Genomic DNA, 17,961 nt, shown 5'->3' with positions numbered 1-17,961 from the left:
TGGAAACAGCCTAAATGCTCATACATAGAGAAAGCACAGTTGACCCTTGAACAACATGAGTTTGAACTGGGAAGGTCCATTTATATGCAGATATTTTCAATAAAGATTGTAAATGTATGTTCTCTTTTCTATGATTTTCTTAGTAACACTTTCTTTTCTCTAGCTTACTTTATTATAAGAATACAGTATATACTACATACACCATACAGAATACGTGCTATATATGTTATCGGTTAGGCGTCCAGTCAAGAGTATGCTATTAGTAGTTAAGTTTTGGGGGGAGTCAAAAGTTATACATAGACCTGGTTGATTTTGCTCAGTGGTTAGAGCGTCAGCCTGCAGTCCAGAGAGACCCGAGTTCGGTTCCTGCTAAGAGCATGTACCTCAGCTGCAGTTTGTCCCCAGCCCTGGTTGGGTAGTGTGGGTGGCAACCATTCAATGTGTCCCTTTCACGTCGATGTCTCTCTCTCTCTCTTCCTCTCTCTCCCTCCCACTCTATCTGAACAAAATATTGAAAAATATCTTTGGGTGATGATAAAAAAAAAAGTTATACATGGATTTTTGGCTGTGTAAGGAGCTGGCAACCCCAACTCCTGCATTATTCAAGGGACAACTGTAGTGAAATAATGCCACACAATGGAGTACTATGCAACTGTGAAAGAGAATGAGGAAGTACTTTATGAACTAATATAAAGTGATTTCCAGGGGATACCAAGTGAAGAAAAAACAAAGAGAAAAAAGAATAGTACATTCTAGCCTTCGAGTAAAAATGAGGATTAGATTAAAAAAAATAAATAAATACATGTATCTGCTCATTTGAGCCAAAGGAAAAAAATGTATATTTCTGATTATTACAACCATGTTAATGCTTCGCATATGCCCCAAACAATGACTTAAAACAAAGGGAAGGGGCAAAATGGAATACAGAAAGTAAAAATCTATTTGAATGATATTACAAGTGAATAACAATTGCAGTGAAGGGGGTGGGGAAGAAAAACACTAACCTAAGTAACTTTGGAAAACAGTATTTTGACTGTATACCATAAAGTTAAAGACAAAATGAACTATATACAAATGTCATCCTCTAGACAGTAAATCTGTTTTTCAAGGATATGGGTTAGCAATTGAGATTATTTTATATGTATTATATGTTTTTCCTGGCTTTGTCCACTGAACAGGTATAAAGGTGATGACATTCCACTAGCATAAGAACATCTAGTAGCCAATTTGGTTTCCAAATACTGTTATCAAATTAAAGAACCAGGGCCCTCAATGATCTGGCAGGAAAAATGTAGAATGATTGGGGCATTGTACAAAATAACTGGCCAATACCCTTCAAGAATATTAAGGTCATGAAAGACAGAACAGACTGAGGACCTGTCAAAGGTTGGAAGATACTAAGGAGACATGACAACTAAATGCAAGATGGGATTCTGGTTTGTATTCTGGACAAATCAAAGAACATTAGTGGGAAAATAGGAGAAATTCTAAGAAGTTCTATGGGTTAGTAAGTGCAGTAAAACCTTGCTATAAAGACTAATTCAGGTGAGGGGGTGTCCATTAAAGCTGAAAGTTTGTTATATAATAAAATAGGTTTTTTCGAATGCATATGTTTAAAAAATTGACATTATTGCCCTGGCCAGTTTGGCTCAGCGGTTAAAGCGTCAGCTCACGGACCAGAGATCCCAGGTTCGGTCCCTGCTAAGGGCACGTACCTCGGTTGCAGTTTGTCCCCAGGCCTGGTTGGGGTCATGGGGGTGGCAACCACTCGATGTGTCTCTTTCATGTCAGTGCTTCTCTCTCTCTCTTCTTCCCTCTCTCCCTCCCGCTCTATCTGAAGATAAATGCAAAAAAAAAAAAGTCCTCAAGTGAGGATAAAAAATAAATAAAATTTTTTAAAAAAATTGACATTACCTAGTTTACCTATTTTTTCTTATGTAGACATGTTTGTGTAAATAAGTATGTATGAAAAATTTAATTTCACAGAAAAGGTTTCTATCTGTATCACAATAATTTTAAATTTATACTGAATAGGTCTAGTAAATGCATGCATTCATCAGTCATCATGAATAAACAAATGCACGTGGCTGGGGCATGGCTTAGCGCATGTTAGAGCATCAGCTTGCCAGTGTTAAAACTGCTGTTGAAAGTCACGCCACGTGCCCTGGCCAGTTTGTCTCAGCGGTTAGAACGTCAGCCTGCAGTTCAGAGAGACCCAGGTTCGGGCATGTACCCCAGGGCAGTGCGGGTGGCAACCACTCGATGTGTCCCTTTCACGTCGATGTTTCTCTCTCTCTTTCTCCCTCCCACTGTATCTGAACAAAAAAATGGAAAAATGTCCTCAGGTGAGGATAAAAAAAAAAAAAGTCATGCCACGTGACAACACAACCAATTACTGCACACAATGTGGTGTGATCATGTGCTAATCATTCCCCAAGCATTGTTTACAAGCAGTGACTCTTGGATTTAGATATGTAGACTATAGTTATAGATATGTAATATTTATTTATGTTGGCAAAATTACTACAGTGCTTTTTCCAAGACATGCCTATTTGCTAAAATTTGTTAAAAATAACAGTGAATTAATAAAAAAAAAAAAAACCTGTTAGTTAATTACTTGGTTAAAAGCATTTTAAAATTAACAGGGTGTTAATTTTCACATTTGACATACAGACCAGAAATTTTCTTAGTTAAATCAAGGTCTGTGAAATTGAGGGTTTATTGTAATATTGAATCAGTATTAGTTTCCTTTTTTCAACAACAGTTCTATGCTTATATAAGATTTAACTTATAGCAGGAGGATGGTATAGTGGAACTATCTCAACAATTTTTGCAACATTTTTGTAAGTGTAAAATTATTTCAAAATAAAAATTAGAAAATAATAAAAAATGTATGTTGAGAACCTTCTGTATCTTAGGAGCTGTTCTAGATGCTGGAGATCCAAAGTGAACAACATGAGGTCCCTGCTGTCAGGCCTCATGTTAATCACTGACCATTTGTAATAAAGACAATAAAAATTAGAATCTTTGGAGACTGCTGTGACACTCAACTTCCATCTCAATAGTTTAGCAAAAGAGAATATACCAATCGGGGACCAAGCATCATTTACTACATTGTCAAACAGTTCTGTAATTTATATACTCATTTCTAAAACTGCAATACTAAGTATTCTTGGTGAGCATAGTCTAATTTCAGCTTATGTATTTCTTCTGAAATTGAACTCTTCTGGTACGATTGATGCTTGATAAACCACACATTATCTAGATTGCACTTTTTATGTAGCTATAGAACCTTAAAGAACGATTAATACACATTAAAAGCCATGGCTCCCACCTGAATTGTGATTTCATTTCCATTGTTTGGTTTTACAATTATTCAAAATCTGTGATTTTATTAATCTTCAACCAGATTTAAAATAGAAATGATTGTATCCTGCTTGCCATGTGCTCAATATATTTGTTTGAGCTGTGTCAAATTATCTTCTCTGGGTGAGAAAACCGAGCAAAGGACAGCCTGGCAGGTCAGTCCTCATGCTGACTCGTCCCTGACCAGAGTGCAGTTGCAGGTGTATTGGAGAAACAATGAAAGGTGAAACCAGTCAGAGGAGGGGATTGATGCTACAATTCTGGAGTCGGACTTTTCTTTGCCAGCATGCTCCAGCAATGGCTGATTAGTCTTTTATTTTTTTATCCTCACCCGAGGACATTTTTCCATTTCTTTTGTTCAGATAGAGTGGAAGGGAAAGAGAGGAAGAGCGAGAGAAACATTGATGTGAAAGGGACACATCGAGTGGCTGCCACCCGCACAACCCAACCAGGGCCGGGGACAAACTGCAACTGAGGTACATGCCCTTAACGGGAACCGAATCCTGGTCTCTCGGGACCGCAGGCCAACACTCTAACTGCTGGGCCAAACCGGCCAGGGCCTGATCAGTCTTTTAAAGTGAGATGAGAGGATATAAATAATATGTGGAAAAAAGGCAATGTGTGTATATTTTCAAGGGTTCAAGTATTTTCATCACATCTGCAAAGAAGTAAAATCTTGTGAACCACTGAAGCTATGATAAATTAAATTTCTCAGAGCCTTTTAATTCCAAAGAAAGTTCCTCAATATGAGGAAGCAGCTCAATGAATTCCTTCAAGTTTCCATGAAATGACTGTGTAATTGCAACTAAGTAAAATTAAAACTACATACTTCAATTCTTTCAAACATATTACAAATGTACAGTGGCTAACACCATTGTACTAAGTAAATTACTAAGAACATTGTACTAAGTAAAGTACTAGGAACATTTACAATGTTGAACACTCCCTCTATCACATTGTGCTATCAACTTGACTTACGTATATCATGGCACAAACTCTCCAAAGGAATGAATCAGTGGAATCCCGGCACACTTGAGTGAACTGTTGACTCCATGGCCCCCAGTCCCACCCCACCTCACAGGTGCTTTTACTGTGGTGAGTAAACCCATCATATCCATGTTTAGACTAAATGGTTCAGGTTTCTGACAGGCAATTGGTTGCATCTCACTAGTTTGAGTATCTATTTAATCATGATGTCACCCAACCTTCATTTGGCTAAATGAAAGACAGTCTGCATTCCCACCAGCAGTGTACTAGAGTCCCCTTTTCTCCACACCCTCGCCAACATTTGTTGTTCGATGATTTGTTGATAGCGGCCATTCTGACAGATGTGAGGTGATACCTCATTGTTGTTTTAATTTGCATCTCTCCGATGATTAGTGATGTTGAGCATTTCTTCATATGTCTCTTGGCCATTTGTATGTCCTGTTTGGAGAGGTGTCTATTCAGCTCCTCTGCCCATTTTATAATTGGGTTCTTTGTCTTCCTTTTGTTGAGTTGTATGAGCACTCTATATATATTGGAAATTAACCCCTTATCTGATACATCATTGGCAATGATGTTCTCCCATACAGTGGGTTGCCTTTCCATTTTGATGATTGTTTCCTTTGCTGTGCAGAAGCTTTTTAGTTTGATACAGTCCCATGTGATCATTTTTTCCTTTGTTTCAGTTGCCTTAGGTGATTTATCAGTGAAAATTCTGTTCCATATGTCTGAAATTTTGTTGCCCACATTTTCTTCTAGAATTTTTATGGATTCACGGGTCACATTTAAGTCTTTTATCCATTTTGAGTTTATTTTTGTGTATGGAGTAAGTTGATGGTCTAGTTTCATTTTTTTTTACATGTAGCTGTCCAATTTTCCCAACACCATTTATTAAAGAGGCTGTCTTTACTTCACTGTATGCTCTTGCCACCTTTGTCAAATATTAATTGAGCATATTGCCTTGGGTCCATTTCTGGGTTTTCAGTTCTGCTCCAATGGTCTATATACCTGTTCTTGTGCCAGTACCAGGCTGTTTTGATTACAGTCACTTTGTAGTATAACCTGATGTCTGGTATTGTGATCCCACCTACTTTGTCCTTTTTTTTTTTCAAAATTGCTGTGGCTATCCGGCGACTTTTTGGGTTCCATATGAACTTTTGAAGTATTTGTTCTAGTTCTGTGAAATATGTCATTGGTATTTTGATGGGGATTGCATTGAATCTATAGGTTGCTTTGGGTAGTAGGGACATTTTAATGATGTTAATTCTTCCAATCCATGAACAAGGTATGTGCTTCCACTTTTTTATATCTTCCGCTATTTCTTTTTTCAATGTTCTGTAGTTTTCTGCAAATAGGTCCTTTACTTCTTTGGTTAAGTTTATTCCTAGGTATCTTAATTTTTTTTGCCGCGATGGTAAATGGAATGTTTTTTCGGTTTCTCTTTCTGTGGGTTCATCATTGGTGCATATTAATGCCGTCGATTTCTTGACGTTAATTTGGTATCCTGCTACTTTTCCAAATTCATTTATTAAGTCTAGTAGATATTTGATGGAGTCTTTAGGGTTTTCTATGTATAATATCATGTCATCTGCAAATAATGACAGTTTCGCTTCCTCCTTTCCAACTTGGATCCCTTTTATTTTTTCCTCATGTCTGATTGCTGTGGCTAAGACTTCCAGTACTATGTTAAATAAGAGTGGTGAAAGTGGACATCCCTGTCTTGTTCCTGTTCTTAATGGAAGTGTTTTTAGTTTCTGCCCATTGAGTATGATGTTGGCTGTAGGTCTTTCATATATGGCCTTTATTATGTCGAGATATGATCCCTCTATTCCCACATTGCTGAGCGTTTTTATAAGAAATGGATGCTGGATTTTGTCGAATGCCTTTTCAGCATCTATTGATATTATCATGTGGTTTTTATTCTTCATTTTGTTTATGTGGTGTATCACATTTATTGATTTGCGAATATTGTACCAGCCTTGCATCCCTGGAATGGATCCCACTTGGTCATGGTGAATAATTTTTTTGATGTATTGCTGGATCTGATTTGCCGGTATTTTGTTCAGGATTTTGGCGTCTATGTTCATCAGGGATATTGGCCTGTAGTTTTCTTTCTTTGTAGTGTCTTTTTCTGGTTTTGGAATTAGAATTATACTGGCCTCATAGAATGTGTTTGGAAGTCTTCCTTCTTCTTGAATTTTTTGAAATAGTTTGTGGAGAATGGGTGTTAGTTCTTTTTTGAATGTTCGGTAAAACTCCCCTGTGAAGCCATCTGCGCCTGGGCTTTTGTTTGCTAGGAGAGTCTTGATTACCTCTTCAATTTCCTTAGTTATTATTGGTCTGTTCAAGTTTTCTATCTCTTCCCGGTCCAGTTTTGGGAGACTGTGTGTTTCTAAAATTTGTCCATTTCACTTAGATTGTTGAATTTGTTGCCATATAGTTGTTCATTGTAGCTGTTAACAATCCTTTGTATTTCTGTGGTGCCAGTTATTATTTCTTTTCTTTCATTTCTGATTTTGTGTATTTGGGTTCTCTCTCTTTGTTTCTTGATGAGTCTAGCTAAGGGTCCACCAATCTTGTTTATCTTTTCGAAAAACCAGCTCTTTGTTTCATTGATCCTTTGAATTTTTTTTTTTTTTTTTGGTGTCTATGTCATTTATTTCTGCTCTGATCTTCACTATTTCCTTTCTTCTACTTGCTCTGGGGTTTTCTTTTTGTTTGCTTTCTAATTCTTTAAGTTGTGAGGTTAGACAGTCAATTGGAAATTTTTCTTGTTTCTTGAGGTAGGCCTGTAGTGCTATGAACTTCCCTCTCAGAACTGCTTTCGCTGCATCCCATAGATTTTGTGTTGTTGTGTGTTCGTTTTCATTGTTTTCCAGGAAGTTTTTAATTTCTTCCTTGATCTCTGTGGTAACCCATTCATGTTTAATAACATGCTATTTAGTGTCCATGTGTTGAAATGTCTTTGCATGTTCTTGTTGCAATTGATTTCTAGTTTCATGCCATTGTAATCTGAGAAGATGCTTGATATGATTTCAATCTTCTTGAACTTGTAGAGATTTAGTTTATGTCCTATCATGTGGTCTATCTTTGAGAATGTCCCATGTACACTTGAGAAGAATGTGAATTCTGTAGTTTTGGGGTGTAATTCTCTGTAGATATCTATTAAATCCATTTGGTCTAGTGCTTCATTTAGAGTCTCTGTTTCCTTGCTAATTTTTTGTCTAGAGGATCTATCCAGTGGTGTCAACGGGGTGTTGACGTCCCCTGCTATGATTGCATTGCTGTCGATTTCTCCTTGGAAATCCTCCAGAAGATTTTTAATATATTTTGGTGCTCCTATGTTGGGTGCATATATGTTTACCAAGGTTATATCTTCCTGTTGGATAGATCCTTTCACTATTATGTAGTGGCCTTCTTTGTCTCTAGTTATGGTCTTCATTTTGAAATCTATTTTATCAGATATGAGTATTGCTACCCCAGCTTTTTTTTACTTTCCATTTGCTTGGAAAATTTTTTTCTATCCCTTCACTTTCAACCTATGTGAGTCTTTTGTTGTGAGGTGGGTCTCTTGTTAACACCAGATAGATGAGTCATGCTTTCTTTTTTTTTTATCATCCTCACCCGAGGACATTTTTCCATTTTTTGTTCAGGTAGAGTGGGAGGGAGAGAGAGGAACAGAGAGAGAGAGAAACATCGATGTGAAAGGGACACATCGAGTGGTTGCCACCCGCACAACCAACCAGGGCCGGGGACAAACTGCAACCGATGTATGTGCCCTTAGCGAGTACTGAACCCGGGTCTCTCTGGACCACAGGCTGATGCTCTAACCGCTGAGCCAAACCGGCCAGGGCGAGTCATGCTTTCTTATCCAATCAGCTACTCTGTGTCTTTTTATGGGAGCATTCAATACATTTACATTTAAGGTGATTATTGATATGTACTTATTTATTGCCATTTTTGTTTAGTGCGGTTCTATTTTTCTTCCCATTTCTCCTGCTAATTACTGCAGTCCTTTTAACATTTCTTGCAGTGCTGGTTTAGTGCTAATGTATTCCGTTAGCCTTTTTTTGTCTGGGAAGCTCTTTATTTGACCTTCTATTTTGAATAATAGCCTTGCTGGGTAGAGTAGTCTTGGATTCAGATCCTTGTTTTTCATGACCTTGTTTACTTCATGCCATTCCCGTCTGGCCTGTAATGTTTCTTATGAGAAATCAGCTGAGAGCCTTATGGGGTTTACTTTGTAGGTAATCTGTTGCTTATCTCTTGCTGCTTTTAGGAATCTCTCTTTGTCTTTAATTTTTGGCATTTTAATTACTATGTGTCTTGGTGTGGGCCTGTTTGGGTTCTTCTTACTTGGGTCTCTCTGTGCTTCTTGAACTTGAATGCCTTCTTCCTTCACCAAATTAGGGAAGTTTTCTCTCACTATTTTTTTGAATATATTCTCTATCCCTTGCTCATTTTCTTCTTCTTCGGGGACTCCTATGATGCGAATATTATTACGTTTCCAGTTGTCCCACAGTTCTCTTAAGCTGTCTTCCTGTTTTTTAATCGTTTTTTCCTTTTGGTTTTCTGATTGATTGATTTTTTTCTACCCTGTCTTCTAATTCACTGATCCGGTCCTCAGCTCCCTCTATTCTGCTTTTTAAACCTTCCAATGTGTTTTTCATTTCTGATATGTCATTTTTTATCTCTTCTTGATGGTTTTTAATTTCCAATTGGCTTATTTCCAGCGTCTCTATGTTCTTACTCATGCTGTTGAGCTTTCTCAAGATCATGGCTCTGAATTCTAGCTCTGTTAACATGCCTAACTGCTCCACATTGATCTCATCTTCGGTGGAGGTTTCTTACTCTTTCATTTGGCTTCTGTTTCTGTGTTTCAACATTTTGGCTATCACAGTGGCCTTTGGAGCCTGTCAAGTTTTCCCTGTGGGTGTTGGTGTTCTGCTGTTTGTGGCTCCCTCTCCTGGGTTTACATGAGCGAGGGAGGACCCATGTTAAACACCACTGTCAAGTCTTGCTTTCCTGGTTAAAGTTGCTAGCCCAGGAAAGGTACTGTTATCCTCTGGAGGCTAGTAGTTGAGGTTACTTGATGGGTTTTGGGTTGTCAGTTGATTGCAAAACTCCCTCAGGTGCTCAGCATAAGGCATTTCACGAGGGTGGGGCAGATGCTGGTTGTTAATGAGCTTCAATTAGCACTTCAATGGCCCACAGGGTTGGGTTGGATCTCCAAGAGAGGGGCTGCTGCCTCTCCCCAGAGCCCTGGGAAGGAGCAATATGGCCACCGTCCTGCGTGGCAGCAACTCAGCAAAAGCTGAGTGCCCTCCAAATCCCGAGTGTCCCGACACAGTTCCAGTCCAGTCTGCCCTTCCTCTGCCGGACCCCAAGGTGAGTGGCTATGGCTTTTTTAGCCTCTGTCCCAGCTCTGTGCTGTGGAGCCGCTTGGGAGTGTAACCGAGGGCACTGCTCCCAGCTAAGGCTGCTGCCGAGCTGCTGACTGTGGGCTCCCAGCCCCCGTCTAGTGCCTTCGCAAGCCTACCAGGATCGAGTCAGTGTTCCTGGTTATATGGTCTTCGCAAGCTGCTTTTCTGTTGTTTTTTCCTGTCGATTTGTCTGTGTTATAGTTGTAATTCCAGTTTGGTTCTGGGAGTCGGTCTGTGCAGCTTCTGTTCACTCTGCCGCCATTTTGGAATCCTCCCAGTATTTGTTCTTTTGTGTTTGGCTTATTTCACTTAGCATAATGTCCTCAAGATTCATTCATCGTATTCATAATGTAACCTGTGTCAGAATTTCCTTTTTTAAAATCCTCTCTTGAGGACATGTTTATTGATTTTGAGAGAGAGAGAGACATCAATATGAGAGAGAAACCTTGATTGGTTGCCTCCCACATTTGCCCCAACGGGGCATCAAACCTGTAGCCTAGGTGTATGCCCTGACCAGGAATTGAACCTGAAAACTTATTGATGTATGGGATAACACTCAAACTAACTAAGCCACCTGGCAGGGGCCAAAATTTCTTTTTTAAGTATGAATAATATTCTAGTGTATGTATCTACTACATTTTATTTTCCATGCATCTGTCGATGGACACGTTGGTTGCTTCTAGCTTTTGCCCTTTGTGAATAATGCTGCTATGAACATGAAATGTTTTTGTTCTTAACCAAAAACAAAACAAAACAAAACAAAACAAAAACCAAAGAATGCAAACAAAAAACCCTCCAGAAAAATAAATTAAATGTTTTAGTAGAAAATCTTAGGCAGGAGTGTGTATGTGTGTGTGTACTTGGACATAAAAAGTGCCATGATCTTGAAATGATTGAATATCTACAGAGCATTTCCCAACTCCTTCGGAGGCAAGCACCCCTGTTCTCATTCTTCCATCATTTTTTTTGGTTGCTTTTTAAAAAAACACACATTATATATTGGATTATGCATGTTTAAATCCATTTAGAGCAGCAAGTTCTTCAGAACTAAAATTAGATAGACTTCTTTGTGTCTGCCCTAGCAGGTTAGTCCAAAACTGGTCATCAACTAACAAATGGTAAAAAATAAATACAAACAAAACCAGTCCTCATTTTCAGAAAACCCTAGAAAATTATCTTGTTTATTAAGTATCCATTAAAAAATGTAAGTGTCTACACTTTACATATACATGACTTATATTTCAAAGGTGATGTCAAATTTTTAATATTATTTTTAAAAGCTTACTATTTGCTAAGCACTATGCTAAGCACTTTATTCACATCATATGATTTTGTACTCATAACCAATATTAAATATAGGCTGAATTGTCATTTTATAGGTAAGGCCATAGAGTTTAACTGAACAACAGGTCAAAAAGTGATGGAGCCTAGAGTTTAGCCTGTCTGATGTTCAAATCTGTGCTCTTCACCCACATCCACTCTACATTTTCTTAGGGCTATACAAGGAAGCCTGTGTGTTCAGAGACTATGAGAAGTCAGTCAAGGTGTAAAATGTGGATTTAGTGTTCTTAGGCATCTTTAGATTTCTTCTTGTTTGGTTTCCTTTAAGAATAATTGTATCTGTGGAGAAACACATTATTAGCTACAGAGAATCTGGTTGCTTACAGATGCTGTGATCTTTGCAATCTAGAGAAGGAAAATGGAATGAGTAACAGAAGATGCATTCAATAAAAATGTACAATTTTGGCCCTGGTCAGGTGGCTCCATTGGTTGGATCATCACCCTATACACCAAAAGGTAAAGGTTCTATTTCTAGTCCCTGTCGGGGCACATACAGGAAGCAACCAATTGATGTTTCTCTCTCTCTCCCTCTTCATTTCTCTAAAAAAAAAAAAAAAAAAAATCAATAAAAATATATCCTCGGATGAGAATTAAAAAAAAACAAAAATAAGACTGAGTTTGATCAATGCCAATTGACCTGGTCAGATATTCATAATATACTGTTAAGTCAATAAAGCAAGTGGACAGTAATACATTAGACTTCTTGGGGAAAAACAACAACAAACTAGCAATATTTGTATAAGTATGGAAAAAGTTGGGGAGTGATATACAATCCAGGCAATTAACATTTGTTACCCTCAGTGGAGTTGAAATTGGGAAGTATAAGAGGAAACTTAATTCATTTGCTTTTGGATCATGTCACTTGTTATAATAGTAAGCACATATTGCTTTTACAATATAAAAGATTGAGAAAACACACATTATTCAAATTACTTTTCTATACAAACATGATTTATAGTTTTAATTGATTTAAGTGTTCATACAAACGAACATCCTCAGGATAAGTCTTTTTCTAACTCTTCTTCCAGACTTGATTTTATCTGGTGAAGCTTCCATCTGCCTCCTCTTGGAATCTGTATTTTTCATAGAAATCTGACAAATATGCTACAATAAGCATCATCAACATAACCACACTTATACAAGCATGTGATACATGCTGACCTTGTACATATTTCAGTTGGTTATCACTCTCTAGCATATCTATCTGTTTGAGAAAGAGCCCTTTGTGTGGAGTGACTGTTTCAATTACGTTTTGCCCCCAGCATCCTGTTACTCTGTCAGGTGAAAGGTTTCCAGTCCTCACCTTACAGTACAATTCAGCAGATTTCTACACCATTGACCTCCTTCTTGATCCACTCTTGGCTTCTCTGACACCTGACTCTGTAGCACTCTGATATCAGAAGCAGGAAGCAATAAAATAAAGGAAATTAGGTCCTTATAAAATTTTGGGGAGGGGTAAAAGAGCAGGTTCTAGACGAGGCTCTCTAGGAATGACACCCTGTGCAAGACTGAACTGCACCCAGGGCAGCTGCTGCCTTTGATGCTGCACCTCATACTTCTGACCCAGGAACAGGAAGCTGGACTCAAGAAGGAGCCACTGCTTCTGCTGACTCTGCAACAACTAACTGCCTCTTGATATCCTGGAAGCTAGTACATGGGTGCTGGAATGCTAGGCAGAAAACCTCAAGTCTCTGTGTTCTTACCTCAGCAGAAAAACAGCCAGAAGGAACAGAAAACTGGTCTCTTCTGTCTCACTTATAACTTTCCAATGTTGCATGAGTGTAACTCATAAGTTGAACTTATTTCAAGAATAGAATCATAGCTGTAAAGGAGCATTCACATTTATTTCTCCTGCTTGAATGTAAGACTGTAAGAGCTGAAACCATGTCTATTGGCTCACTACAATATCACCTACCATTGTGCTGGGCACATAGCAATAATTTAACATTTAACATTAATAAGGTAACAGTCCTGGAACTAGGCACTATTCTAAGTTCTTCCTGTGTATTAATTCATTTAATTCTCATAACAAACCTTGGTTGTAGGTATTTTTCTCCTCAGTTGACAAATGTAGAACATGCACAGAGGAGTGAAATATGTTGCAACGACCGCATAGAGGAGAACAGGGTTTGAGTCTAGCAGTTCAGAACCAAAACCTGTACTCTTTTACTGCCTCAATGTTTATTGAAAGTATGCCCATTTAAATGTTTCCTAAACTGATATGCAGAGAACTGATTATAAACATATTCATAAATATAGAGAACCTCATTAGTAAAGTTTAACATGTTTGACTATGAATAAGAAGATTGTATACTTTGTTATCATTTGTATTGGAAACTGGTGTTTTATTTGTCCTTGCCAAAGCCATAAGAGATAATCTGTTCAAAGGTGAATACTATTAGTAATTCAAGTAGGTAGAAGTAATATCCAAAGCCTTCATAACTCTTAGACTCAGGAAAAGTTGGGAGTTAGAGAAATATGCTTGAGTATATATATATTTTTATCCTCACCCGAGGACATTTTTCCATTTTTTGCTCAGACAGAGTGGGAGGGAAAGAGAGGAAGAGAGAGACAGAGAGAAACATCGACGTGAAAGGAACACATCGAGTAGTTGCCACCCACACAACTCCAATCGAGGCCGGGGACAAACTGCAACCGAGGTACGTGCCCTTAGTGGGAACCAAACCCGGGTCTCTCTGGACCATGGACTGACGCTTTAACCCCTGAGCCAAACTGGCCAGGACTTGAGTATATATTCTTATGCTAATACTTCAGGAAACCACAATGTAAAAATGAACATTAGGCCCCATGTTTCTCTATTCTCATCTTAACTCTTAAACAATAGAGAAGTCAATTACATTGTAAATTGTTGTCTTAATCACTCTTGGTTGTCATTTTATTGTGGCCTTGGGAAGAGAAAAATACACAGAATGAAAAATTGGGTGACTTTCTCCCCATAGTTTAGCTCTATTACTGACATGAGATGCTCTGACCTGTATATTCATTTTCATATTTAACAATAAAAGCAACACTTGCTGTTATAAGTTTGTTCTGAATAGTGTATGACAATGTTTATAAAGTTCTTTGAACTGTTAGAAGAAAGATATTAGTAAATACCCAAGCACAAACCTCTGAACTAGAGCACTATTTAATGAGGGGTCGATGATCTAGGAAGGCTCTGAGTCATTATTAATGCAATGCTCTAAAATAGAATAGGAGAATTATTACAAAAACATTTAATGTATTCTTAGACTACCACATATTTAAATTTATGTAGACTATAAGTCTATACTTATATGATTTTTGCAGCAATACTGAGAAGAGAAAGACAGTTGATTCCAAAGGTGACAACTTCAATAAGCAGAGGTTTCTTAGTGATATATAAAATGGGAAACTGGAATACATCCAATTTCAGCTTCCAATTGAACTCAGGGTGAATGGGCAGCCACTGTCTTACAGAAGGATAACTGGAAACTTTCTCTGCATGCTATACCTGCTATTTGGCTGTTTGCAGATTCCCTTATGCCTCAGGTAAGAGAAGTGTCCATCTAGCTGTGGAGGAGTCAGTCAGCCAAGGCTAACTTGCCTATGGATAAGAGTTCTTAGGCAAGCAAAAAAAAAAAAAAAAAAAAAAAGGAGTTTGTGTCATTTTTAAAGTTGTCAGGTTACAACTAAACATATGTGGGACACCATCCTGTGGCATGAATGTCAACCTCAACTTCAAAAAAAATCTTAAGCTCCCTTTTGTAAACATACAATTTCTGCATTATCTTTTAATAATAACAGAAATTTCCAAATAAAGTTTGTGAATAAATGAAATCAAAGTAAAGGTAAATCTAGAATATGCTTTTCAAATTATTTAACCATTTCTGTCCTCCGAGGTTTTTCATGTCTGAAGATACATTACTCTTGTGCTGCACCGTCGTCTGAGAATGCTAGGTTAGCTATTCCGGAGAGCTGTTCCCAGATGGGCTCTGCTATCTGGATTGAACGTGAAAACTTGTACTTTGTACGTACGCCTAGGCTATTGTTCCATTTATTTTCTGAACAAATTGGTCTGCTCTTTCATGGCAGGAGCACCATTATGTCCTTTATTTCGTGGTGCTTCTGGGGATGTGAATTCAGGTGGTATATAAAGGTTTACGTACAGCACATCATTCACACCCCCCCCCCCCCCATTTAATAATCCTGTCCCCGATTACCTTGGCAATCGGTTAAAGATTTGTCAGCAACTTTGCTGCTGGGATTTTTCTCATTTGACTCCGGGTACTACATGCTACTGTAAACGATGCAGATGAAATTCATTTCCAATATGTTTTGGTGTGGGTCTGTCATTAACCAAAACTGAGAATAGACTACAGCAACTGAACGCTGTAGATTTTGATTTTTATTTCTAGCTTGATACGTGTGCCTCCTCAGATTTCCCCAACGACGCGTTTGCTTTTTAAACGAGGTGTGTTTCCTCGTTGGATTGGAATACGACTGAGAATTTACCTCTACCAAAAGAGGGACAGACAGAATTAAAGAAGAAACCGAAAAATCCCGTCATGTTTTCCACAGAGTATGTTTTTATCTCTAACCAGAGGACCTCGGATCAGTCTCCCAAAAGTTTTCTCTCTCTTACTGCAAACAAGACGCTCCCTGAGACCTAGAATGAGTGTGTGCGCGCCCCACCCGATTCGCCTCCAACGGAACTCATTCCCCTCCGCCCACAAACAACCCCTACTACAATTCCCAGCAACCATTGCGCAGTGCTGCAAAGGGACCAGGCCCTGGGCGGCGGCCCCGCCCCACGCAAAGAGCATGCCGGGAATTGTTGTGAATGAATCTGACTACTTCCTCTTTATTAGGCATTCCCACTTGGAAGATGGCGATGCATTGCTATAGCGGGTTCTCCAGTTTCGTAATAGGAGCTGAAACGTGACCGAGGATTGCGCCCTCTTACCCTGCAGTGCGCACCGCATCGGTCCCAAGGAGCTTTGCTCCGCCCCCTCTCCACACCCGTTCCCTTGACAGCTGGGTTGTACTGTACTCCTAGCGGAGGCGAGGCAGGGAGCACGCAGGCGCAGCAGCCTCCGCCCTGTAGGGCCGAACTTGAGGGCGGGACAAGCGCTAGTGGCTCCCGATAGCTGGGGCGCGCACGTAGGCACGCTGAAGTAGTCACGTGGGACACTGAGGATCGCAGTGCGCGTGGCCGGGCGACTGGTGTGGGGTTGAGTCAGTTGTGAGACCCCGAGCTGCTGACCCAGCGGACTACTTAACAACCGGCTCGCCGCAGGCGTTGGGGTGCGGGAGCCGTGAACTGGCCCCATCGTAGAGCTCGGCCGAGCCGTCGCCGCCATCGTCCCCAGCCAGCAAACCTCCGCTGCGGGCGCGCCCCCGCTCTGCGCTGTCTCTCCGATGGCGTCCGCCTCTGGGGCCATGGCGAAGCACGAGCAGATCCTGGTCCTCGACCCTCCCACAGACCTCAAATTCAAAGGTAGACAGGAAGAAGGCAGCCCCTGACTGGGGTGCGGCGGGCAGAGGGCTGGATTTGTAGTGGATGACGGGTGTGGAGGGAATGTCTGCGGCCGGGGCCCCGTGAGCGTCCCCTCCCCCCACGCCCAGCACTTTCATTTTCAGGCGGGGGCTCGCGGGCCCTCGGCAGGCCTGCCCCGCGCCGGGGTCCTCTCCCTCTCTTGCCAGCCCGCGCCCCGGTGCGCGCTCCGGCCTGGGCGAGGCGGAGGGGCCCGGCCCTAGCGCCGCCGCCGCCGCCATCTTGCGGTCCCGCGGGGGCGCCTCCTGGTGCTGCCCGCGCTGCTGCCCGCGCCTGGCACTTGTCCTTGGCCCCCGCCGGCTGACGGGCGTTGTCTGGGAGGGTGTGGGTGGGTGGTGACCTTAGAGCGTGTGCTCTGGTCTGCAGTGGAAAGCGGGGCTCTGGGGCTGGCGCAAGTACGTCCGTCGCCTGCGCGGGTTGTAAGAGGAGGTGGGAAGTGAGGCGAGCAGCGGCGCCGCGGCCCTTGGCCCTTGGACGCGCGGTTCGAGAGGGAACCACCTTTGGCCCCCTGCTCCGTCCCTCCGCCTCCGAGGAAGGGCTGGGTGGAGCCCGCCCTTAGTCCTCGCCGAGGATGTTGCTACCTAGCTACCTTTTTGAACCCCGTTTATTAGTTGTCTGTAAGGTACATCGAGAGCTAGGGAGGCGGAGAAGCCCATGAAGTCTCCTGGCTATTACCCAGTTGTGTTGGCAGAGACCCAAGCGCGTTCGGGCAGGAAAGCTCTGAGTCAGTCCGAGGATTGATAGTAGCAGGTTAATAGTGGATGTATTCCTGGTCCTTTGGTATGATATTTCAGCTTACCTTCCGCGTAGGGCAGACCTGGTGTTAGTCTGCTCTTGTTGAGCCCTTTAATTGAGCTCTTCAGTGTTTGTGACTTTTTTCAACACCACTCCTCCCACAGAAGGCTGATAAGGTGTCACTCGGTTCTGGAGCACCATAGATTTATGCAGCAATGTCTGCGATAAATGATCTGACCTGGCGATCCTTGAGAAATCCAAGGGGCTGACTGGCCCATTTGCTTTTTATTATGTAGGATTCTTTAGGCAAGTGTGTTAAACTTAACAGGTTTCTTTTTAGGAGTCTTGAAAGTGTGTGAAGAAGATCCCAAATAGAAAGCAGGTTCTTTCCTATCTTCAGTTAAGTATTAGATGAATCCCCATATGAGGCATTCAGTATAGTGCATTTCAGTTTCAGTAGCTATGATAAGAACAATTTTTGTGAAATGTATAGCCATTACATTGCTTAGAAAAGTTAAAATTTTTATTCTTGTACAAGAATGAGTCCCAAAGAAAAACAATTAAATTGTTTTGCAT

The 17,961-nt window shown here is 40.6% G+C and overlaps 1 protein-coding gene across 3 annotated transcripts in view; it reads left to right on the top strand.

Annotated features, from left to right (window-relative positions):
• The first annotated feature begins 16,298 nt into the window (after positions 1-16,298).
• Positions 16,299-17,961, top strand: part of VAPA (VAMP associated protein A) — a 45,844-nt gene continuing 44,181 nt past the window's right edge. Inside the window, exon 1 of one of the 3 annotated variants that reach the window (XM_036244591.1) lies at positions 16,299-16,593. In XM_036244591.1, coding sequence (XP_036100484.1) covers positions 16,515-16,593 — 79 coding nt within the window. In that variant the 5' untranslated portion in view covers positions 16,299-16,514. The remainder of the gene's footprint in view (positions 16,594-17,961) is intronic. The other 2 variants (XM_036244587.1, XM_036244590.1) reach the window with 2 other exon arrangements.

This window comes from Molossus molossus, unplaced genomic scaffold, assembly GCF_014108415.1.
Source record: "Molossus molossus isolate mMolMol1 unplaced genomic scaffold, mMolMol1.p scaffold_m16_p_6, whole genome shotgun sequence".
Classification (NCBI taxonomy): Eukaryota; Metazoa; Chordata; class Mammalia; order Chiroptera; family Molossidae; genus Molossus; species Molossus molossus.
This window is presented reverse-complemented; position numbering and strand designations above follow the sequence as displayed.